General features: G+C 44.1%; 1 protein-coding gene across 1 annotated transcript; it reads right to left on the minus strand.

The window, feature by feature from the left end:
• Nucleotides 1–345: 345 nt before the first annotated feature.
• On the minus strand, nucleotides 346–14,008 carry surf4 (surfeit 4). Its single transcript, XM_055660284.1, has 6 exons — nucleotides 13,854–14,008; nucleotides 8,694–8,880; nucleotides 8,532–8,608; nucleotides 6,356–6,399; nucleotides 5,715–5,901; nucleotides 346–2,750 (listed from the first exon to the last, which is right to left on the minus strand). Exons 1-6 carry the CDS (start codon nucleotides 13,899–13,901, stop codon nucleotides 2,484–2,486), a joined length of 810 nt encoding a protein of 269 aa, XP_055516259.1. The 5' UTR covers nucleotides 13,902–14,008; the 3' UTR covers nucleotides 346–2,483.
• Between the last annotated feature and the right edge of the window lie 201 nt (nucleotides 14,009–14,209).

Here is a 14,209-nt window from a genome sequence, read left to right on the forward strand (position 1 = left end):
TCATCTGATTACTGCTCTTGTTCTGCTGGTTGGGAACGGGAAGTGCTATTGAATAATGTTTATGAATAACATTTAGTGACTGCTGGTTTACCAAGGAAAGACACAAAATGCTGGAGTAACTCAATGAATCCCTAGAGAACATGAATAGGTGACTTTTCAGGCCACTATCCATGTTCTCCAGGGATGCTGCCCGACCTGCTGAGTTACTCCAGCATTTTGTGTCTTTCCTTGGTAAACCAGCAGTCACTAAATGTTTACGAATGATAGAATTCCCCTATTAATTCCACACATTCAGTTCTGTAGAACCTGCTAAATTGAAATAAAGAATTGCACACGGCAACAATGTGGAAGGGTGGGGAAGGGAATCAAAGCTTTTATTTCAACAACTAAAACTCATCAACACAATTTCTGAAGGTAACAAACTCGCGTTGCCCTTGGGTTAAGGCAGGAGAGCTCAGTTAGCTCTTCCAGGAACTCATACTTGATGCGTGTCAAAAAAAAAAACAACAAAAAATACAGACCTGCTTGAACAGTTTTCCAGCTGAATGCAGTTTCTCCTCTTCCCCCACCCAGTCAGGCACATTGACTAATACTGACAGGTTACTCCACAGTGGTTTCAGAGCATGAGTCCATCTTTATTGCTGCATTATATAAATAACCTCTCTCCCAGCGCCTTGAAATTTGTCAAGGATTTCCAATCCCAAAGCTGCTGGCTAACAACTTGTCATGTGCGAGTGTGAACAATGTGTGCCAGGTGGCTAGTTGAATGCAGAAAGCATTGTACCCAAGCCTATCCCTGATCCCACTCCCAGACTATGTTCCATAAACACCTTCCTGCAGGAGTTACAGTGACCAGGGCAACTGCACAAGAATATTTTGTTGTACTTTACCAACTTTTTTTTACTGGCACTACTTGGCAATTGGACTCTCTAACTGGTTTTCTGTGGACCACAAATAACAGAACTCAGGACAGCTGTGGGAGATGGCAACATTAGTTAAACAGTAGCATCTTGGAGAGCAAGACCAAGATTTACACTTTGGAATTCAGTGTGTGCGCCCACATGTTCATCTGAGACACACACACAGCTGATTGACACTGGGGGCAGTGAAGGTAAAATATCATTAACATGATCAGTCTTCATTTAGAAATTCAGGATCCCAGTCACTGTCATGTTTCCTCACGCAAATCCAAACACTTAGATATGATGGCGGCCATTGTAATTTGGCTTCATCCTTTGGAAGGGAGTACTCTATTGTTAGAACATAGGTTTGTGGGCACAGGGCTTCAAACAAGGGAGCAGTTTTCCATGGAGAGTGACAGCAGGATTTCCAGCAACGGAAGATGGATTGAAATATCACAATCGAATCCAATCCAGTGCATGTGTAGACACAAGTGCGACAGAACTGAGCTACACTCGCACGTAAGCTTTTCCCCCAGATGGCGGCATGAATCCTGCTTTATATTTCTCCTTCGCAGCCCCCCTGGCTCTGGGGCCCTCGAACTCTCCTCAGCTCCAATTATTTCTCTTGACCCAAGCCAGATAACTGTTAAGCTTCACAAAATGCCTGGCCTCCTCTACATGCTAATCATCGGGCAGCCGAGCATTGCTCACTTTCAATCCTTTTGCAAGATGTCGGGTTGGATTAGGTAACCCACATTTTGTAAAAAAAAAAAAGCTCGACTCGTAAACCACCTACCTCTGCTCTGGGGAATGAGAGGACGGGGAGGGGAACTGAAAAGCATTGGTTGGCATTATCAGTGTAAAAGGTAGGTAAAAGGGTAGGATGCATCAACTTCCAACCAGATCTCCCCGTCCTAAACTATTACCGTGTATACAAAAGTTGCTGGGGAGGGAGGCGAGAGTTGATGCAACCTATAGTGTTCTTTTAGATTCAGAGCTGTTGTTGCCACCGTTTTTTGAGAATTTGACCTTTATACTGAAACGTAATGTGCAGCAATTAAATGACTTGTCAGCCCGACAGCCACAGATTGCAACCTAAGAGGAAACAATTCCAATGCCTTATCTTAGTTCTTCTCAAGACATGAATATATAAAGGGAGCTCAACCTCCTGGCAAAATTGTAGCTTTACTTGAATTATTTTTAATTATAAAAAGGGCCTCACACGTTTTTACAGTCACACAATGTGTGAACTCTAAATATTTTTTGTGAGATTTCAATTTATATTTGACTGGTGAAATTAAAAATTAAGGCCCAATTTCTGTGAGGTTACCAAAACAAGAAGGTGGAGCATATTATATATATAACTATATAGATATATATATATATAGATATATATAAATGTAAATACCCCCAAATATGCAAATGCACTGAAATCTGGGCAAAAATCACACAAACGGTACAAAATGGCATTCACCGAGGAAATTGGGGGAGAGGAGAGAAGGATGAAAAGGATGGGTGAGGGAGGTGAGAGCAGGGGGAAGAAGAGGGGAAAGGACTGCGGCTTTGGAGACCTGACACCGATCACCACTCTTTCTTCTTCTCATCCATAGAGACACCACCGGGGCCCAAGGCCACCACGAGGAGCAGCCCCCCGATCACAGACATGCTCTGGAAGAAGTCATACTTGAGGAAGTCGTGCATGGGCTTGTAAGTGGGGACAGTCCAGAACGCATTGAAGTAGAGGTTGAGGCTAAAGAGCCAGATGACCAGGGTCAGAGCCGCCAGCTTGGTCTTGAAGCCAATCGCTACCAGGACAATCAATCCTGTTCCCACCACATTCTGGATAATCTGTGTGGAAACAATCAAAGTCAAACATATTGCAAGAATGAATGGAATAATCATTTTTAATGTGGATTATAACTATTTTTGAGCCCTGTTATGCAGATTCTGACTACAATTGTTCAGTAAGTACCACTATTTTAGTCTTTCAAGCTAGTAGCATGGGTCAGCAGGCTATTCAGCCACAAGGAGATGATATCATAGAACTGTGGCTCTATTAGTCACTCCACAGTGGCGCCGCTCATAGAACTAGGTGTTGTTTGTGTGGAGTTCGCACGTTCACCCTGCTTCCTCCAACTATTCCAATTTTCTCCAACATCCTAAAGACATGCAAGTCGGTTGGTTAAATGGCCACTGTAAATTGCATGCAGTTCGTAGATAGAAGTGGGGACAATAACGAGAATAGGATCTATGCACGATTAGTGCAAATGGATGTTTGATGGTCTGGGAAACTTAGAAGCTGTAGGGTCTTTTAGCAGGCATGGCTGTGGCATCTCTCTACAATTCTAGTTGCAGAATTGTATGTATAAATACAGGACAAGTATATTTAAGGTAATTGGCAAAATAACCAGAAGTTACAGGAGGGAATTTACAGATCTTAATAAAAGCATAAGGATGTTGTGTTGCTTGCAAGGATGGCAAGCCAGATTCAAGAACTTCAAAGGGTATTAAGTCATTAAAAAATTGCAGAACCACAGAACTGATGGGAAGTGCAGTTGATTGAATGGGCACCATGGGCCAAATGCTGCACAATTCCCTGACATCAAGGCTTGGCCTTGTCCATTTCCCCTTTTTTACAATGAAGGCCTTTATTCTTAGTCTCAGCCACATAATCATTTATTTGCAAGGGTTACGGGGCAAAGGCAGAAGAATGGGGTTGAGAGGGAACGACGGATCAGCCGTGATTGAATTGTGGAGTAGACTTGATAGGCAGTCTATTGAATTGTGGAGTAGACTTATTCTGCTCCTAAAACTTATAAACATAAAACCTTTTATGTATCGAGCTCAACGAAGAAATCCGCCAACTGTTGCCAGCCCTATCTGTGCGTTATCACATAGGGGAAGGACGCTGGAAGAGGTATACGGTCCTTCAGGTCTGTGTTGAGAAAATAACTATTTAGATTAAGTCCAATTCCTGGCTCTCCACCTGTAGCTCTGTAGTTATAGCACTAGGTGTTCACATGGGCTTAATTTGGGCGAGTTAATCTATGAAGGTTTCTGTCACCACCATCCTTTCAGACAGGTTCTAGACTCCCACCACTTGGGGGTTCTCCCTCCCAAATCTTCCCCAATCATTCTACCAATTACCTTACTTCTACCCAAATCATTCATGATTCCAACCCCTTGTTCTCTCCCTTTGATGGATGCAAGCTAACTCTGATCTACCAGGATCTTAACATCCTCGCAAAATGGTTCAACTCATGGATTGGCTTCCGAATACACGATCTCTCGATTTTGGATTTTTTTTCCCCCCCCAAAGGAAATCAGGGACATAAACAACCGTTCAAAATAAATACCTCATCACAGATCCAACAATTAAACTAAGGAGGTTCAATGCCCCCAGGAATGAACGGACATTGCTCATTGAATCAGAACAACACAAGCAGACAAGTGAAGAATCTCAAATATAAACAGAAAATGCTGGAAAACACAGCATATCAGGTAGCATCTGTGGAGAGAGAAACAGAGTTACAGAGATTCTTCACTTGAGAGAAACAGAGGTAACCTTCCAGGTCAAAGACTCCTTGTCAGAATTGAGAGAGAATGCATCAGTTGGAAGTGGGAGGGGAATGGATTCTCCGATCGATGAAGCCAGCGTTGCCATGGGGGTAAGCCGTAGAGGTCACCTGGTCATGGAGTAGAGGGAATTAGAAAGAAAACAAAAAAGCTATAAAATTAAAGTTAGAAGTCAAACAGAGGAATGTAAATGGGTCTGAAGAAGGGTTTCGGCCCGAAACGTTGCCTATTTCCTTCGCTCCATAGATGCTGCTGCACCCGCTGAGTTTCTCCAGCTTTTTTGTGTACCTTCGATTTTCCAGCATCTGCAGTTCCTTCTTAAACAGAGGAATGTAAATGTTCACCAGGCTGTACGACTTGAAGAACCTTCACTGAGTACTGGGCAAAGTTCACCGCTTCACACCCAAATGCCCAGAATACTATTTTAAAGCAACAAATCGAACTATATTAAATCACTGAAAGAGCCATTTGCACACATGATGTAAGACTTACACGCAATACACTATAAATCTTTTGTCAAAGACTAATTGAACTCTCTGCTAAAGAAAACAAGGAAATAAGTCCTTCTTTGTTCCCCTTGTCTAGTTTTCTCATGATTGTGTGATCTGGTGCCAAATGTTGTCATTATAACCCCGGGATATTTGACTACTTTAAAAGCATTATATAAATTCAAGATGTTGATGAGATAGATGCCAGATCTTATAATCTTCTACAAGAATCATTTTGAAATTAATAAAATATCAAAGTATGACAGCTTGGACAGTGCAAGTTCCAAATGTGGAAAGAAAATGGAGAGAATCCCAGAAGGAAAATTGTTTTTGATGTACAGATCACTTTATTATTCTGGTGTTGCTGGTAGGGCTGCTGCCTCAATGCCAAAGACCCAGGTTTCATCCTAGCCTCGGGTGCTTTGTGGAGTTTGCACGATCTCCGTGTCTGCATGGATTTCCTCCCAGTTTCCTCCCACATCTCAAAGACATATGGGTTTGTCGGTTAATCAGCCTCCGTAAAATTGTCCCTAGTGTGTGGAAAGCTGATGTGCAAGTGGAATAACACAGAACTAGTGTGAATGGCTGATCGATGGTCGGAGTGGACTCGCCTGTTTCTTATACTGTATCTCTAAACTAAACTGCTCTGGAACTCCAAGACTTTGCTTTATTTCCAAATTGATTTTAAGTTATGAGTTTTTGTTATTAATATATTCGCTACACACGGTGTCCTAGTCTCCAGACTTACCGAGAAGAAGCTCGAGTTGAAGTGCAGCAAGGTCATGAACATCAGGATGAGCAACACCCGGCCCCCGAGCTGCATGTACTGCTTGGGGGAGCTCTCCTTGATTGTTGGAACACCAGCGAACATGCTTTTACCTTCTGACCGGGACTCAGCAAGCAAGAGGAGCAAGCCACCCCCCAGTGCAAGGTTCCTGGACAGAGTAGAGAGGATTAGGTAATTAATACGTATTCGGACACTGGCATATGAGTATTAACATTTCAAAGGTATGAACGTGCATGTACATCACTGATAGCAACAAGATGCTTATTCCAGGGGTTTATACTCTCAGGATGTCAGCGTTTACTGTCCACCCTTAGATTTAGGCTCATTATTGTCATGTGTATGGAGTGAGGTACAGTGAAAAGCTTTGTTTCGCATGCTATCCCTTCAAAACAGTTAATACTGTACATTAGTACAATTAAGCAAATAGGTAGAGTGGAGGGGAAAGATACAGAGCACAGAATATAGCTCTCAGCAATGTAGCACAATAATTCCTGAGGCAAAGTCCAATATTGCCCTGAGCAGGTTGCAGTATTACAGGAATACAGACAGACCAGATGGTACAGGGTATGGGATGAGTACACTAGCGTTAGCAAGAGACTTACCTCATCAGGAACTTCAGATCCCATAAAATGCTGTAGGCGATTGTCTGGAATCAAAGAAACAGAACAGTTAGTGCCCATCAACCTGAGCTCACATCTTGTTCCCACAAAGGACAGCCAGTGAAAGGAGCTTTGCCTCACTGGGTGACAGGGGATTGGAATGGTCACAAGCATTGTGACGTTTCTAAAGACTTTCCTCCCAATAAAGAAAACTGCAAATTAATTTGTTTCTTGGTGTTGTAGCGGAGACTCTCCTGAAGCAAGAATGGGTAAACACTGTAGAAACAAGGAACTACAGATGCTGGTTTACAAAAAGGGACAAAGTGCTGGAGTAACCCAGCGAGTTAAATGGCATCTCTGGAGAACATGGACGAATGAGTCCAAAGTAAGGTCCCAACCTGAAACGTCACCCGTCTATGTTCTCCAGAGTTGCTGAGATATTACAGTAGCGTGTCCTGTTGTAAACCAGGTCTACAGTTCTCAGTTTCCTTTATGGGTAAATACTGGGCAGGGCAATGAGCCACAACATAAAACAGCTGCCTCACATCTCCAGCAACCCAACTTTAAATATCACCTCCAACTGCCCTTGTATGCTCCAATCTGCTCCCGCATCCTAAAGCCAGGTAGTTCGGCAGGTTAACGGACTACTGTAAATTACTTTGTGCAGAGGTGGCTGGTTGTAGAAACAGCAGGCAGTTCATGGGGACCTGAGATAGAATATGTTATAGGATAGCAAGTGGTGAAAAGTGATTGTTCCAGAAGTTGGCATACATATTGGGCCAAATGACCACTTATTTTTTATTGGGGAGGGGGAGATAGGCAAAGCAGTTGAGTTTGTGTAGCCACAAACAAATTGAATGGAAGATCTGGCTTAAGAGACTCAAGTCCTCCTCCGAAGTGTATCCAATCTATATGCCTTAGAGTTGAGCAGGACAGAAACAAGTCCTTCAGCCCTGCCAACTGTTGCACCCACCTATACGGATGTGATTTACCTGCATCGGGTCTATAGCCTTCGGTGCCATGCCTATCAAAGTAGTCTGGATGCTGAGATGTTGTGAAATGTCCTTCCCATCACCTTCCTCATGCAGCAGGATTCAGATTCCAACCGAGGGGAAAAAAAAAAATCCTCTCCCACCCCGGATCCTTCCACGTTGCACCTCGAATGTCACCTTGAGATACCCCACCTGGGAAAAATGTTTTTTTTTTAAACGATTTACCTTATATAATCTCCACGTGGGCAGGAGGGGGTAGGGAGGGTTGCGGGTCGGAGAGTGCTGGTGACATTTAGCACAAATTGTGGCTCCATTGAATAGAAAGATTCTTCCCTATCCCATTCCTTGCTCCCGTCCGCTACAACAAACACACATACATCACTCCCTCACAACATGGTTCACAGTGGTTTTAACAACAATTATTCAAACGTGGCATTGCAATGCAAAAGCCAAATTGTGCCTTTTAGTTGAGAGAAGGGTCTTGTAAATATAAATAAAACACGAGGAATGAAGTCGAAATACATAGTATGGAGCAAACGTCAAAATACGAGATCTATTTCCAGTAAGAAAAATTCTATTATTTAGGACACATCAGTCTATTGTGAGGATAGCAGGACAAAGTCCGATCCTGCCTCACAAGCACGGTCCAGCACCAAGGTGAAATAGAGGAAGATGCCAAAGCTGATATTTCCACAGCTCTCCGAGGTCAGTCCCAGTAATACAGAGTAACAGGGATTTACTGTTCCTCATCGCACCATCATTGATTGATTGACTGATACAGCATGGAACAGGCCCTTAAGCCACCGAGACCACGTTGACCATTCACATTAGTCGTGTGTTATCCCACTTTCCCATCCATGAGGGCCAGTTTACAGCGGTCGCTTGTGTTTGCGATGTGAGAGGAAACAAAAACACCCGGAGGAAACCCACGTGGTCACAGGGAGAACGTATTAAATCCACTCAGTCAGCATCCAACATCTCTGTACAACGAGGCAGCAGCTCCACCATCTGCGTCACTGCTGTATTATGATAGCCGCGTGGTGGTGGAGAATACCAAAACATCAAAATACACTTTATTCCTGGAAAACTGGAGAGTATAATAATAATGTGATCTCGGAATCACACGCTCGCTACAAGTCTCTGATGCAAACCTGCTATATACAGCATTCACTACTTCAATTGCTTACCTGTAATGCGATAATTCCAAACAGTCCAAAGCAGGCGTATTGTACAAAATTTCTACTTAATATCAGGATGCATCCTCCTGGGGAATGGAAAACAAAGAAATAAATAGATCAACATTTAAATCAGTGCATTAATGATCTCTAGGGAAGTTGGTTACCACTCACCTAATTGCCCGAATAGATTAATCAGCACAAAACAAGTTGCCAGGAGGTAGCCACAACCCCAGGTCACCTCGATGTAATCGCGCTGGTCGTTCCACTGAAACCACATGCGAATGCCATCCTCCAGAAAAGTACTTATTAGACACAATCGGGCAAGATGCGGCAGATACTGTTTGGTCACCCGCAAGAACTGGAACAAACAGGAATTTGATCAAGTTTAATTAAACTTACAATTTTAATGCATCAGCATAAGTGCTCAGCAAGATAATACCCCAGTGCTATAATCTGACAGACTTGTGAACATTCATACAAAGCTCAATGTTATCGAACCTCAAGTGCTATACAGGACAGACCTATGTGTCGTCTTTCTCAACATCAAACTGTGACGCCCTGTTGATTCCCATCAGTGATTTCAATTCAAACTAACTTCAGGAACGTACTCCCCAAACACCATCAACGCTATGGGGGTATTATTATTTTTGACTACTGCTCCACCAGTAAGTATGCCCATCGCTCCAGCCCTCACCTTCTATTGTGGCCACTTTGACCATCTGTCAGAGTCGGAGACAAACTCAAAGTGCCACCAAAGAGAAAAATACCACTGTGGTATGTGGAGGGGAATTGCCTCGAGTCAGTGGACTAAAAACACGTTTAAGATCACTTCATCCACCTGAATGAGTACACCTCAGTCATCACTGGTTTCATCAAGAAACTCATTCGCAAAGACAATTAGGGTCTATCCTAACCAGAATGGACAGGGAGATTCAGTTTCTGCCAAAATCCAGATCCTAGGCTTACAAGATGGATGATCCCACACGCTCCAAGATAAGTAGGGTCTCTGCAAGATCATTGGGATGGCAAGAGAGTTCAAAAACAAGCCGGATGCCAGGTAACTGTGGCAGGGCTGGAATATCATTACACACTAAACCATTCAGGGGCGATCTTTGGCATTGACGCATCTCTACAAGATGAGCGTTATACCTTTTACAACTTATTTGAACCAATAAACAAAGATCGACTGAGGTGCATTCCCCACTGGCTCTGTCCCATTCGCCTTGGTGTTAGAGGGTAAACTTTGAAAGCAACCGGCCCGGATGGAGTCCTTGGATGGGGTCAGAAATCTGAGCCAATATCCCTGCTACAGTATTTAACATCTTCAACCTATCACTTCAAACAGTCTACTGTCCCCATCTGCTTCACGGAAATCTCTATCATTCCAGCCCCCGGGAAAATGAAGACTGGATGACTACTGCCTAGCCCAGTCACTTGTACAGGGACCAGAATGAAGTGCTCTGAAAATAAAGAGGGGTGATAGCCCTCATTAACAAAATTCTTCTGAACTATCTGGAACCTCTGACATTTGCAGACGAAAAATAGTGCTAGCGGACACCATCTCTCAGCTCTGAAGCACCTTGACAATAATGACACGATTGTCAGGATGCTATTCATCGACTACAGCAGCCTTCAACACCATGATCAGGAATGAGTTTATCCCCAAACCTCTGGACCTTGGCCTTGGGACCTCCAACTATCAGACTTCTGGACTGACAAAGTTGTTTAGAATTGGTCATAAACATTGGTACTCATCATCAGGAGTGTTTCTTTGATCATGGTTACTTTTTTGCATATATTTAATTTCTTTGTTCCAAATCTCTCTTTATATTGCCATCTATATCTCGTTTCCCTTTCCCCATATAGTCAGTATGAAGAAAGGTCTCAACCCGAAACGTCATCCATTCCCCTTTTCCAGAGATGCTGCCTGTTCCGCTGAGTTACTCAAGCATTTTGCGCCTATCCTGATTGGAAACGTTATCTGTACATTTCCCTCCACAGATGCTGCCTGGCCTGCCCGAATTTTTCCAGCAGGTTGTTTTTTTGCTCAAGTTTCCAGCAACTGCAGTGTTTTGTGCCTTCACATACATATGAAGCCATTTATAGTGGTCAACACGCCGTCTTTGGGGTTAAATGGCATGTTAATTGTACTTATGCTTGTTGTATTCCAATGCTGCAATCTGTGTTGGGAACCCAGCACTCAGCCTGCCATGGAGGTGAATTCATCTCTTCTACCCCCTTAAACCCAGCTATCTATATAACGGGAAGGGGACAGCAGTCTGGGAACTAAAACAGGACCAAGATATTGGCAAACACTGGGAACTAAAACAGGACCAACATATTGGCAAATATTTAAAGCTAAGTGGAGACACAAGTGGGTCAGGCAGCATCTGTGGAAGGAAATGGAAAGGCAATGCTCTGGGTTATGGTGCTTCTGCAGCTCGTCACTTGATTTAATTCAACACGAGCTGTAGCGCGAGCAACAATTTGCAACTTTATCATCTTCCACAATCTTTTTATCACAAAGTGCATCATGCCACAAAGAACTGTAGATGCTGGTTTACAAAAGATACAAAATGTTGAAGCAATTCAGCGGGTCCAGCATCTCTGGAGAACAATCCTTTGTGTGAAAAAGCTCCCCAGGTTCCTATTAAATCTCTCCCCCCCACCTTAACCCAGATCTTCTGGATCTTGATCGACCTACCATGGGTCAAAGACTGTACATTCAGCTTCTACTTCTTTCATTATGTCTGATGGCAGCAAAGGTATCATGAAAGAAAACACTAACCCAAATTCTAAGATGCCATTTTGCTGAGACAGAAAAACAAAGCAGAATTTGTTTACATTTGTTTTTTCTGGATAGTACTAGCATGCCGGAGCAGAAGTTAGTACAAACCCACTGCAAAATATTTTAATCTTAACTTTGTCTTTAACCAAAGCTTTTTGCCCTCCAAGTGAAAGCAGTTGGACACCCTGTGTGCAACTTTGATGAAATTGACTTACAAAAGATGTTCTCTTTCCTTCAAAATTCCACTTGCCCACTAAGAAAATGCAAACAATTCTAAAGCTCAAACTTTCTCACAGCAACAGGAACGTTTTTCTTTCATGCAGTGAGCTACTATTTATCCGTCAACCAATCTTAATGAACCTAGATTACCTGATCATTACATATGCCTTCTGAGACCTTGCCATCTACAAGCTAATCATTCCCTTTCTTATACTTTAGATGAATGTCACTGGGTGAAAAATACTTTGTGGTATGGGAGTTTTGTGGATGCTTTGTAGTTGTTCAAAGGACGGAGTTGTATAAAAGTAATTTGTGGTCAGTCTGAGTTCACAAATAACATTTATGGGCAGAAAGCCTCTATCACATTTCAATAATATGATTGACCTGAAACTTTAACTTTCTTTCTCTCGTCGTACATGTTGACTGTTTTTATTTCAGATTTCCAGCAACTTTCTCCTGATATTTGTGACTCCTATGACCTAACATGTTGGATTAACAACTCACCATAATTTGAACCAGTCCGAGTTATTACTGTTACAAAACAAAACAACATTTGGTACAAATATATAAACCAGAGCTACAGCACCACTAAGGCAGGAACAACAACCTCTTGGTCAACTTCAATAAAACCATGGATAAACTAATCACTGACTTCAGGATGGGGTAGATGGGAGTCCACGTGCCAATATGCATGGTGGGTTGGCAATGGAGAGAGTTAGTAGCTCAAATCCCTGGCTGCTTACATTTATGCGCCCTGGCCAGGCACATAAATGTAATCACAAAAGAGGCGCTTCACATTGTCATTTTCGAAGTAGTTAAAAGAGATTTATGTTACCCAACGTCTGCAGAAGAAATTATCATGACAGAATGCAGCATACGTGGTACTGCAATTCCACAGCATGGGAATACATGGTCCATAACAGGCATAGCCCTACCCACCACTGATAGCATCTATGAGGTGCTGCTTCAAAAAGGCACCATATTTCATTCTCACCAATACCGTCTTCTCACTGCTACCCATCGGCAGGTGCTACAGAACCTGAAGAAATCTCACACCACCAAGTTCAGGAACTTATTTTCCAACAACTTTAAGATTTTTTTTTAACTGGCTTGCATGACCCTAATCCTACATCAGCAACGGAACAAATAAGAAGCACCTTTCTTCAGACTTAAGGGTCTCGACCCAAAACGTCACCTATTCCATTTCTCCAGAGATGCTGCCCAACCCGCTGGGTAACTCCAGCTTTTTGTGTCATTCTTTGGTTTAACCCAGTATCTGCAGTTCCTTCCTACACACATTAGGAGCACCTCTTGCATTCCTGCGGGCTTGTTTTCTAATTATGTTTACACTAATGTTTTGTTTTTGTAGTCTATTTCATTCAGCCTTGTATAGTTTATGTTTTGTGTATTGTCTGAGTCTATGTGCCGGTAATGTTGCTCCAAGCAAGATTATCGTTTTTCCCGTCTCTCACTTTACTTGTGCGACAATAAACTGATTTGACGATGCGTTCACAAGGATACGTTTACATTGGGATTTTAATTGTACAACAGGAATGTAGATAAATACAAATTAACATTAGAATTTACACTCCTAATGTAAAAGGTTTAACAAATTCGTGCCTTCGCTGTTATCGCGGAATATTGAACAATATTACTATAATTAAGCTTTTATTTTGCAGTTATAGCCGACATCAATGGAATTAATTTTAACGGGCTCTCGGACAAGGTGCGGTTGAGATTCCTGCGCTAGTGGTGGACAGTCTGGCCAACAGGGAGGGAGGGAAGAGTTGGGATCGCTCGGCGGGGCAAGAGGGGGCCTGGGCAGGAGAGAGGGGAGATACGGGCTGAGCCTTGGGATCGGCACTGCGGGGTTTGTGGGCAATGTTGACGGGGGATTGAGGTGCCAAGGCCGGGGAGAGCCTGGGGATCTGGTGCTGGCTGACGACTGGAGCCCATTGACGGGGAGCCATGGGACTGGGCCGGGAACAGTTGTGTTTAAGAAGGAACTGCAGATGCTGGAAAATCGAAGGTAGACAAAAAAGCTGGAGAAACTCAGCGGGCGCAGCAGCATCTATGGAGCGAAGGAAATAGGCAACGTTTCGGGCCGAAACCCTTCTTCAGACTGACAGAGACAGACAAACGGGTCGAGGCCCGAACCGTAAAGGCTGAGGGTCCGGGAGGGCTGAGGCCTGGAGCCGGGACTGAGGGAGGAGCGGGTGGGTGGTCAGGGAGTGAGGCCTGGAGCTCGGCCCTCGGCCCTCGGCCCGCCGCGGTGTAGGAGCTCGGCTCCCCGGACGGGTGGGGTGCGGTCCCAGGGCCGGTACCTGGTCGGCGACGTCCTCGGCCGTGCCCATGATGTCGGTCTGCCCCATGTTGGTGCCGCTGCCGCCGCTCGGCCTCGCCGCCGGAAATGCTACTCGCTGCCCCGCCGCTAGGGGGGCGGAGCCAACCCGGCTCCCACAACACACCGCGGCGCCACGCAGTGCCACGTCGGGGCTATGCAAATCAGTGGGCGGGGCGAATGCGCACGTCACACGGGACGATTACGTCACACAGGGCAGCGACGTCACACTGGACAGTGACGTCACAGCGACTGATCTACGTCACACAGGGCAGCGACGTCACACGGGACGATTACATCACATAGGGCAGCGACGTCACACAGGACGATTACGTCACA

Source organism: Leucoraja erinacea, chromosome 31, assembly GCF_028641065.1.
Source record: "Leucoraja erinacea ecotype New England chromosome 31, Leri_hhj_1, whole genome shotgun sequence".
Taxonomy (NCBI): Eukaryota; Metazoa; Chordata; class Chondrichthyes; order Rajiformes; family Rajidae; genus Leucoraja; species Leucoraja erinaceus.

Excerpts from the sequence above, each read along its gene's own strand:
- surf4 (XM_055660284.1), bottom strand. The coding sequence starts at position 13,901 with ATGGGGCAGACCGACATCATGGGCACGGCCGAGGACGTCGCCGACCAG. Across the intron at positions 8,609-8,693 it reads TAATCTATTCGGGCAATTAG|GAGGATGCATCCTGATATTA; the intron begins GTGAGTGGTAAC and ends TCCATTCCCCAG. Across the intron at positions 2,751-5,714 it reads TCAACTCGAGCTTCTTCTCG|ATTATCCAGAATGTGGTGGG; the intron begins GTAAGTCTGGAG and ends GTTTCCACACAG.